Here is a 10,979-nt window from a genome sequence, read left to right on the forward strand (position 1 = left end):
TACTCCAGAATTAACCACAAGGTAACACAGAAGAAGACCAGCATAGTTACATAAACAAAGGCACAGATATTTACACTGATCTCATCTGCTTGCTATAGTTACACCGTGGTTAAGTTCATGGTAACATGCTGTAAATCCAGACCAGTTCTCCTGACTTCAGTGGAGTCAATATGGATTTACATGAGTGTAAGCAAGGATAGAATCTGGTCCTAATTTAGGACACATCTGTCAACACAGATGGAGCTGAGAGAGCTTATTGTCATGTTATTTTCCTATTTCTATTTGAGATTCTATTCAACATGGAGTAAACTCAACAATTCTAAAATCTCAGAACACAAGCAGTGTTATCCCCCCTTTTGTGTGTCTAGTGAATTCTATCGGAGTGTGAGATGGCCTGGTACTCAGGCTAAGTCACAACGACTTAAGAAAATACCCTCACGAGAAATAGTGGATTAAATTGTCATCCTGTAACCACTTAAAAAGTTGATTAATTTTTCTGTGATGAGCAACTCTTTTGGCATATTTCTGACAGTTGTAAAATTAATCACATGAGTAACAGCTTGTACAATCATATCCCATAGAGTGCTGTACTACAGCCTTCATCCAGGCAAAATTCCAAGAAAGTCATGTAGAGCTTTGTCTGAGTGGTGAATTTATTGCTTGATGGCTGCAAATCTCAAAAAATAATAATTGTTACCTTTCAACCAAAATTTACGTTGTGATTCTGGGCCTTAACTTGTTGCTCTTTAAAACTGTTATTCCTGTTGTCCATCTGTTCTGACTACCACAGAAAGTGGATGAGGGAGAAGAACTTTGATGCAAAGCATGGAAGAATATTCTGGAATGTGTAAGTATCTTGTACGTTACAAAACAGACTGTTTCTTTTTCTCTGACATCCAATACGTCCTGGTGGTTTATTTGCTTTGTTTTAATTAGGCAAATAATATGTGTATTTTCTGTCTTAAAAAGAAAAAAGTCTGCTGATCTGAAGTTACTTATCTAAGGAACTCACAATCTGATTCCATGAGAATCATTGTTTGGAGGAATGGAGAAAGTAATTCTCTTAAGATATAGAAATAAATCATGTTTTTAAAGCTGTGCTGTTGTTTTGTGGCTAGAAGCCTTCTAGGTTTTGGACATCACTGATAATGTTTTAAGGTATAAAAACACTCATGAGCAGTTGAGTACCAATTTTGTGCAACAAATAAAAAGCACAAGTATTAAGAGTCAGATTCCTAGTAATAAAAGACAGAAGGTTAAGTTTTTTCTGATTTACATGAGGATTTTTAATCTGCTATACCTGTTTTTGCCAGCAATGGCTTGGAGTATACTGTGAAATGGAAAGGCATACCAAAACACATCCTTGCTCTATAGCAGTGCAAATCTGGGATAACTCCAGTATTCAAAACTCTCTCTCAAAAGTAGTGTGACAAAAAAGTCAAATCAAACATATGCTGACATGCAGAATTTGAAATAAAATGAGACACATATGGAGAGGAAATTGCATTATAATTATTTGATTATATAATTCCAATGAATATCAGGGTCCCATGACATATCCACGAAGGAGATGGATTTGCTAATCTACTAGTAGCCATGTTACTGTAAATCTGGAGTTGGTTCAGTGGCTTCAAACTAATTCCAAATATTCTGTAAAATCTTGCAGATATTTTTCCCCGCTGTCTACTTTAAGCAGGTGGTTATTAGCTTTGTAATCTGAACTCTTATGTAATAGACCATCCTTAATAGCAATACTCATCAGGTGTAGTCTCAGATGAACAATTCAGTAAAGCAGGCTCAGCTTTCCCAGTGGCTTGTTATTTATGTTGTTGTCCTGAAATTTACTAAGGTTAAGAAGAATCAGAATCAGAAGACTTATGTTTTTCAAGACATAACTAGGAAACAAAGTTTGAAAGGCAACTGTGACCTAGTGGCTGGCAACCCTGCCCATGACAGAGGGAGTTGGAACTAGATGATCTTTAAGGTCCCTTCCAATCCAATCTATTCTATTATTCTATGACCTCTTAGTTATGGTTGCCCATATTTAAAATTCTGAATCAGAATAATCTATGATGTACATTGAATTGAAGGTTTTGATGTTCAATCCCAGAATTTCCCTACACAAGAGATTTCAAAAGCTTTTAGACAGAGAAAAATAAAGAAAGTAAAACACCTAACAATTATGCACATGGAAAAACCCTCTCTGCCCATGGCACTGCTGAGAGCTAAGCTGCTGCCCACCACCAGGTAAAAATCATACAGCACCTTCCCCCAGCTGGAAGCTTGTAAGAGCTGGGGTGTTTGGCACTACCTGAGAAGGAGGGTGATAAGCACAGGGGGAGGTGCTAAGGATGGAGAAGCTTGTGGAAGGGAGTGGATATAGGAGATCTTTAGTAGGGGCTACTTACCAGTGTTATTTTTCTTTTTGTGGCAGGTGTTCAGGAGAGCTCAGGCATGCTCAGCCATTGGATTGTATTAGTCCTTTGCTGCTTGGGACAGCTTTGTGCAGGTAAGCGGTACTTATCTTCAGTCTTTTCTTTTGCTTCTTGCTCCTCTCTTTGTATCTCTCCATTTTCTGTTTGGGTGGAGTTATTGGAGTTATTTTGTGGTTTGGTTTGGGGTTTTCTTTTTTTGGTTTTGTGTGTGGTTTTTTTTTTTTTTTTTTTTTTTTTTTTTTTGCTTTTTCTTCAAGCCCTTTCCTGGGACCTGTGTTGAAAAAGATTTTCCAGTATTACTTTGGCAACTTTCTTTTCCAGATCAGAGCATGAAACCTCAGCTTGCAGCCCCTCAGCTTGCAATAAACAATCCCACTCTCACTACAGTTGCCCTAGAGAAACCCTTCTGTACTTTCGATAGCTCACTACATCCAAACAAATCTTATGCCATCTACTTGTATGTGATGAAAAGTTCAGGTAAGTATCAAGAATTATTTCATCTCTAGAAAATAACTACATTATATGGCCATTGCATGCTATTCTTCAGAATTTGATGGGAGCAAGTATCAGTGGAGGAAAAGAGAAAAATAGGTAGCTATAAGTTACATGTAAGCTTGGCCTCTGGTCTGAGTTTTTTTCTAAGGTCTTACTATAAAATAGCCATAGGAATTCCATGGGACTGATTAAAGGTGTGCACTGTGTAAGCTGACTCTCTGTAGATATGGAACAGCACTATCAGTTATAAACAGTTTGCCCTGATCTTGCCAGTGATCAAAATCTGATGCCTTCTGTAAACGTGAATACCTTGGATAAAACCCCAAAGCCCCTAAGTAAATATGCTGAGAGAAGATGGGTAACCTCTGCTGTTTGTTTTATAGTTAAGGTTGCATAGACCCAATTTATTAATAACTAAGACAAGTTACACTCGTCTTGTGAGCAAAGATGCCCGGCACATGGGTTCATTCATAAAATTAATTTCATAATTGCTTGGCAATGAATCATTGCTGGCCATGACCAAGAGCTTCCTTCACTGCTTCCTGCTGTTCTGGCCGACTGTACAGACTGCCAGCTAAAGATGCTCCTTAAGCTGATAGGAACGAATGATTTTATAACATAATGGTGCCCCCAAAGGCCGTCTGCAGCTTCATTTTTGAGGAGAGTTCTTGTGGGGTGGGAGGGAGGAACAGGTCAACAGCTCAAAAAGGCTAAAACTTGCACTGCTGAGTGATGCTATTTTGGAAAAACTGGAAAGAGTTTTCTTCATTGCCTTGGACTGGTTGAAACCTTAACCAGACACACTGTCTGATAAAGCTACCAGTGCAATTATGAGTGTGCTGCCTTTTGAGATGATTCTCAGTAATGAAGTACACCTCTCTGCATGTCTAAAACAGATTGCAAGTACATTATGTGAATATAAAGGGCTACAATGATCTAAAAACTGTTATAACTGCAAATATGCATCTGGATCTGACATTCTGTGTTAGAAAAGACATCAGCCACTCTGTCTCCTATGGATTCTGTGGGAAAAGCTTTCTAGAGATGGATGAATCTCTACAGAAGAGGTTTCATAAAGAAAAACCTCTTCTGCTGCTTTTAAAACAGGCAGATGCAAACTTGTTTCTTGGCAGAAGCAGAAGGAATTTTGTTTGGATTTTTTATGGTCTGTAGAAAAGTGCATTGTCTCACTCTTGGTTGCACTTTCGAGAAGGGAGAGAGGAAATTTTAGATAATTTGATTTTCTAAACACCTTATGTTCAGCTCTGCTGGTAAGGAAATGCATCAGTACACAACAAAACTAAGCGCCTAGCAAATTTCTGAAGAACGAATGTAACCTTTAGGTCTATTCTTGCTGATGACACTATCAGACTTGATCTACCTAATAAACGTAAAAAGCAAACAAAAAAATTGCTTAGAGAATAGCTCACCACAGCCATGCTGAGAGTTACTGAAAGAGGACACTGGGAGAACAGGGAGGCCTAGGTGTAGTTACTCGAATTTAGGGAAGACAGCCTCAATAGCTCATGTCATGGCCAGTCTTCACTTTCATGTTCTTGACACTGTTCAAATAACTTGAGCACTGTCTCTGAAGTCAGATTTTGAACCCTTATCTTTCAAAACAAACTTAATTTTGCATTATATCATACCTAAAAACTTCTCATGGCCAAACAGTTGCAAGAACTCTGCTCCAGGAGCACAGCAGAATTGCTTAAGAACTTAAGTAGTTCCCAGTATACTGCAGCTGCGGGAAAACTGGCAGACCTTCAGCGCTGACAGCACTGAACAACTGGAAGGAGCTCTCAGAATAAATTCACTCTCAGTTGCAGAGCTTGGGAGCATCTCTTGACACTTGTGCTTTGGCTTTGCAATAGGAAAAACATGAGAGTTGGAACTGAACTTTCTAAACGATGCTGTAGAGTTGGGTGCAGATGTATACTTGGCTTGAAGCCATGAAGACTTTCAGACTTTCTGTCATGTCATCTGGAAGCATTAGCATGCCTGGCTGGTCAGGAATGCAGATACTGCATCTGCTCGTGCAGTTCCTACACATTGGTCTGCATATTGTGATGTTCTGGGAGGTGCTGTTGTATGACTGAGGTCTCAGGGCTTCTGCTCCACAAGACAGAATTGTGGCTCTATAGAAAATGTCTTGGCAATAATATCAAATCAGAAGTGGCAGAACTTCTGGATGCTTTTTGGAGCCATATGGGGTAGGGGTGAAGAACAGCCTTTGCCACCACAATCTGTCAAATCCGTGTTGGAAAAGAGGAAATTTGGGAAGGTTCTAAAGAAAAATATTGCCTGAGATATATTGTATATGCTTCCTGGTTTCTAAGGAACAAATGTAAATAGCTGTGACAACAGATGAGGAGGAAGCAGTAGGGTCACCACACAGACTGTTAGCAGATATTTGGCTTCATGTGTTTTGGGATAGAAGAGCAAGCTGTCAACTAAGCACAAGATAAAGGGAAAAGGCTGCACGAGTTCTAACAGCCTTGTTAATAACCACCTCTCCTGCAGCAAGCACAATAAGCTCTGTGGTGACTGACAGCAACAGCAAGCCACTCGACAGCACATTCCAGCAAACACTTGGGGGAAATCTTGGACCTTACAAGGCTGCCTCATTTGATGTACCCAACTGTGTGTCACCCCCCAAGCTTGCTGATGCAGGAGATATCAACAAAGTTTCCGATGTCCTGAAACAATACCTCTTCAGAGTCGGGGATGATGGAACTTGTTTGTATGACCCAAACTTCCAAGACATCTGCAACCCACCTCTTGCACCAGACACAACATACAGGTATAACTCTTACTTCTTACAAGGTGTTTGCTGCTCTTAAAACTCAATTAAGAATGAAAATCTACTCTCTAGAGTTCCCTTATGATAGTATGATGTGAATTATCAGTACCTAACTGGAGGCTGAAATGCAGTATTGCAGTGACAGTTATGAAGAAGGCTTGACTTTGGTCTAGCACTCTGCAGATCGTGCCCTATGGTGTTCTTGAAAGGGTGAGCTCTATCAGGTTAAATTCATGGGTCAGTAGGAAAACTCACGTGTGAACTTCTGGATCTATACCTAAATTGGACCAGATGATTTAGGAACAGTATCTGACCAGAAACTGATGGAAGAAGTTTGAAGAATGAAGTTGAGAATATTCACCATGTATTTTGTGTTAGATGGGTCTGCCAAATAGCAGACATGAGTTTGGCCCTGCTTGATTTGTTTTGATGGGATTCTGGGAAGCCAAAGTTTTCTGCAACCTCCTGCTCCAGGAAGGTCTCAATGTAATTGGAGATGTCACAGTAAGGGCCAGGCAGCTTACAGGCTTGTCCAGCCCCTGCTGTCTGTTGAAGTGAACCATCTGGGGAGTATGAGCACACTCACTGCTATTACCCAGGATACTGGGTTTTGCTGTCATCCACTATTTAAAAACTGTAGTAAAGATGGCAGCCATATGAAGCTGTATCTTCTGTAGAAACTTTTGCTTTTGACACAAAATACTATGGGATCTTTTGAGAAAACTGTCTACCCTCCTCTGTCTCCAGACATTTATAAAGACTCAAACTATTGTAGAATGGAAACTGAATTGCTTTGCCAAATGTGTTGTTGGCCTGCTTTTTCAATGCTTTTCCTATCAAAGAAAGTGCCAAAGGTTTCTATTGTTGGACAAAATCTTTGACTTCCATATGGAAATCAAAACCACTTGCTGCTCTAAATAGTGAGGCTTTTCATAAGGGAATAGCAAACTGGGAAAAACTAGTTTTGGAAAGCTAATACCTGCCAAGGCTCATAAAAATGGAGTGCAAACACTACATGTCATAGCACAGAACACTTCTTCTATTAATACTATTTGTTCCTTATAAGGTCTCTGAAAATAGTTATCTTTCACTGTTTCTGCCTAATGCTTCAACCAAAAACTGGAGTCTGAGTAGCTAATCTATAAAAGGAATTTTGAAATACCTAATTTAATGCTCTCTTCCCCACAGGTTTAAATATGTGTTGGTTGATAACACTGAAGGTATCATGAAAGACCAAACTCTTTGGTCTGATCCAATCAAAACCAGAAAAGGTAAGTCTGTAGTTTTGCTCAGGTCTTCAGAAGTAGTCCTGTTTGCCTTAGGACATTACTGATTTCCTAATGAGCAACGTCTAGTATTTTTCTACAGCTTTCATAATTCTGTCAGCCTTTCAGTACTGGAGTAGCAAATATGAGATAATAGTCTGCTTCTTTTATGTAGTTTAAAGCTTTGATAAAGTTTGTGCATGTGATTGCAGACTTGATGCCTGTTCATGTAATAGGGCGTTGCCAAAATTTCTAGGTAATACAGATATTTGACAAGTTTATAACTTCAAACTGCTGACACTGAGTCTAAAGCTTCTTCACCATAAATCACCTAGACATCAGTTTTCCTCTCCTAAATCACCTGCTTTCCCCCATTTAGTAAGGTTGTATGTAATGAAAAAATGATTCCTAGGAACATTCTTTCCATGGTTTTCTAGCTAAACTTCCCATGAAAATTGATATTTGGCCTGGTCGAAGGAGTGGAAGCATGATCGTCATTACATCAATTCTAAGTGTGTCAGTGTTCCTTCTGCTTGCTGGCTTGCTCACTTCTGTATTTTCTACTCTTGTGTAAGTACTGCTACACCCTGCAACTTCTAGTAGTTGTACCTAATCCCCTGACAAACAGCATTCTTTCCTATGGTTCCATGCCACTGTTGGTAGTGGTGTTCGATATGACAGACCAGATGATATCCTTTCAATTTTGAACCTCTGATCAGGGGAAAAGGAAACTTTGACAAATAATCTTCCCTACCAAGGCTAACTGAGATCAAAAACTCTTGTAATCATTATGCATGCTAAAATGGTCAGACTTCAGTACGGATCGATGAAAAAAAATATAGAATTGCACATACTTAAAGCCTATGCATTGTTTTGCGTATTATAGCTTTCGATCTGTGTAGAATTTGGAAACTGTCTTAGGGGATTTAGGCCTTCATAATATAACATATTATAATATTATAATATAGTGTTTTAATTAATGCCTGCTTGATTTTAATTGATTCAGCTCTTCCATAGGATAAATAAATTACCATTTTGAATTAATAACTGAGGTTTTATGGTGCTGTATAACTGAACAAGTCCATGCATGTTCTCAGCTCTTCCATACCTCCCACCCCAGGAAATCAATGAGACCAAACTGATTCCCAAATTGGGGAATGATCTGAATTTCAGAAACACTGGGTTTCAGGCATGCTGAAACCTCATTCTTTCACTTGAAAGTGAGGGCAGCCCTCTGTATTCAGTCAGTTCTGTCAAGCTCCTGGATTAAAAATGTGGAAAGCAAAGACTGCACTGGCACATCATAAACAAATAATAATAAACAGTGATTATTTAAAAAAAAAAAATATGTAGGCTTCTCTGATACTAAATGTTGTAAGTAGCAATTGGCCTTCGCAAAATATACTGACAATAGGCTCCACTCGGTCTCTATTGGAACTTACTAAATTCTTTCCCATAACCACTAGGGAATCAGAAGATCCTTCTGCAGAGACAAAGGACACATCTGGGACTACTCAACAGAGTGAACTGAGACCACAGCTGAGTTCTGAGTGAACAGCCAGGTTCAAGTGAAGTCTGGAAATAAAGCTGAAAATGTGCCATGCCCTGCAGGGGCATGCTTCTGCCCAGCACGGGCCCCCTTCTACAATATGCAACTAACTGGGCTTGTAAAACACAAACAAAAAAAGGACTGTTTTTTTTTAAGTCTTGCAGTAAATGATGTCCTGTCTTGTCCTAATAAGATTTTACTTAGGTGATTGCCTTTTATAGCACACATCAGGTGCCTGGTCCGAAGATGAAGATCCTTCAGCTTCAGCATTCCTATGAGAAGTTGTCTAGCACACATTCACATACGGAGTAAACATTACAGCAGACGTGATCTCCTTCTCATGTTCAGATGAATATGACATAGCCATTGAAGTCTCAGCCTTTCTCTATGTAGTATCTGCTGAAGAATTAAAGAAAAACTGACTGCTTTAGCAAAAAATGTTGTAAGACAAAAGTAGGGATTGAAAGGTGAACAATAAACAGGATCTTTTTTCCTCAACATTTTAGTGACTATTTGTCATGCCTTCAATTCTTTCTCTTCTTTCCAGAAAGGAAGAAACTAAGTTCCAATTACCCTGCACATAGCAGAGTAATCCTGACCTCATATGCTTAAATATCCTCAGATTGTTTTGCAGGAATTGTAGCTAATAAAATTGCTTCAGATTTCTTCAGAGCTAAGTATAATTGTTGATGGACTGGTAAAAGTGTGATACTGCTTTGATGGAAAAGCATAAGTATATTCACAGATATTAGGCTTAGCCTCACTTCTACATTTTCTTTATCTTAGGCAGCAGCATCTTCACATCTTACTATGTAGGCTGGTGGGATGATTCTTTGTTTTATGATTTATTGGTGATTAGAAATAAATCTTTACACCAGGTTTAAGTCATGTACTGCCTTTTTTTTTCCCTTTTTTTTTTTTTTTTCCCCAGTAATACCAACTTGCAACAGGTTTGTCTCCATAAATGACTAATAAGGATTAATCTTCAGAGCCCTCTTCTGTATGTATGAGCAACTGTTCTACTGTACTTACTGGTGATGAGCAAAAAGCTCTCACTAGTTATTACTGATGTTCTCCTAGTTTATTATTACATTAAACTGTCTGGGTAACTGCTCTACTTTGACACGTGCCTTCTGGCTAGAAATGGATGCTCAAGTACCAGGAATACTTTGGGTTTTCTTGTTTCTTTCTATATTTAAATTGGTGCCTTTCTGCTCTAAACGCCACTCTGAGGTACTTTCCCATTCATGTATTGAATCAAGGGACATCTGGAAAAAACTGCACATCTACAACACATACTGCCATGTTGAAAATTAGAGTGCATGAGAGATCCTTGTACTGTTTGCCTCCCTTATAAGCCCAAACAAGTACTTCATTTTCAGAAGGCTGAAACTCCTTGCTCTGGACCCATTTGAAGAATTGGCTAACAGTAGGATCATTAAAATGAATGAAGCCAAGTAAGTTTCCTTTCAACTGCAGGCAGTAAATGCATTATATTGGAAACCATATCAGTTAATTTTATTACTGAAATAACTTCTTAATTTTTTTAAGAAAAGTCGCATGAGACTGTCAGCACCTACAGCTATCATTTAAAACAGCACTAGAATAATCCAGTTTTGTTTTCTGTCAGTATCTTTTCAGACATTCACATCAAGCAGTTTATGTCACCCAGCAGAGAACTGATCTTTGTCAGTTTAATGCCTTTAATAGGTCTAGGGGAATAGCTTGCTTTCACTTTTATGCTTCCCTTGCATCTTTCCTTCAAAAGATTTTCACTTTGCCTGATTTCTTTGAAATGAAAATTTTTAGAATGGATGGTAGGTTTTTCCTCCCTCACTACTTAACTGGAATTAGCTCTGTTTCATACACTCCTATATTAGCATTCATACATGCTCTGGGTTATTTTTACTTAAGATTTTCAAAACTTTTCCAGTGTTCAGAAAGTGTGTGGCCTTTTTAGAGCTTCAGATCTTATGACATTTCTTCTTCCTCAAAGAGAATGAGAAAGAAGAGAAACTCTAACATGGTTCAGTTCTTATCAGAATTTCCTCTTGAAAACATGGAAATAACATGACTAAGACTACTTTTTATGAAACTCCAGTTTTAGGCAGCAAGAATTGTGCTTGGAACAGCCTCAGATTTTCACAAGTTAATGTATATCAAGTGCCCATTTGTTTTACTGTGAACCATATTTCAGGACCATATTTCATACTTCAGTGCAAAGATAAAATGGCAGACATGATGAATACCAGAACAGAATCCCAACTACTTTTGCCTCTCTATGTGGTATTTTCATTAATCTAAATACTGACATTTCCCCCTTTGCTTCTGTCTCCTCACTGAAGAGACAATATAGAAATTTCTGTTTAGATCCTATCAGGAGTATGCCCTGACTTTCATCCTGGTCACACAGAAAAAGCATAAGGTATCAG

At 38.6% G+C, this 10,979-nt stretch overlaps 1 protein-coding gene across 1 annotated transcript; it reads left to right on the top strand.

The window, feature by feature from the left end:
• The first annotated feature begins 789 nt into the window (after nucleotides 1–789).
• Nucleotides 790–9,366, top strand: UPK3A (uroplakin 3A). Its single transcript, XM_090134457.1, has 7 exons — nucleotides 790–847; nucleotides 2,435–2,509; nucleotides 2,757–2,912; nucleotides 5,454–5,733; nucleotides 6,922–7,004; nucleotides 7,436–7,568; nucleotides 8,465–9,366. Exons 1-7 carry the CDS (start codon nucleotides 817–819, stop codon nucleotides 8,550–8,552), a joined length of 846 nt encoding a protein of 281 aa, XP_089990583.1. The 5' UTR covers nucleotides 790–816; the 3' UTR covers nucleotides 8,553–9,366.
• The last annotated feature ends 1,613 nt before the right edge of the window (nucleotides 9,367–10,979 follow it).

This window comes from Phasianus colchicus, chromosome 1, assembly GCF_987193195.1.
Source record: "Phasianus colchicus chromosome 1, bPhaCol1.hap1.1, whole genome shotgun sequence".
Taxonomy (NCBI): Eukaryota; Metazoa; Chordata; class Aves; order Galliformes; family Phasianidae; genus Phasianus; species Phasianus colchicus.

Bases quoted from the DNA above. Each gene is read 5' to 3' on its own strand.
- UPK3A (XM_090134457.1), top strand. From the start codon at position 817: ATGCAAAGCATGGAAGAATATTCTGGAATGT. The intron at 848-2,434 runs GTAAGTATCTTG...TTTTTGTGGCAG, and splicing joins GGAAGAATATTCTGGAATGT to GTGTTCAGGAGAGCTCAGGC. The intron at 7,005-7,435 runs GTAAGTCTGTAG...ATGGTTTTCTAG, and splicing joins TCCAATCAAAACCAGAAAAG to CTAAACTTCCCATGAAAATT.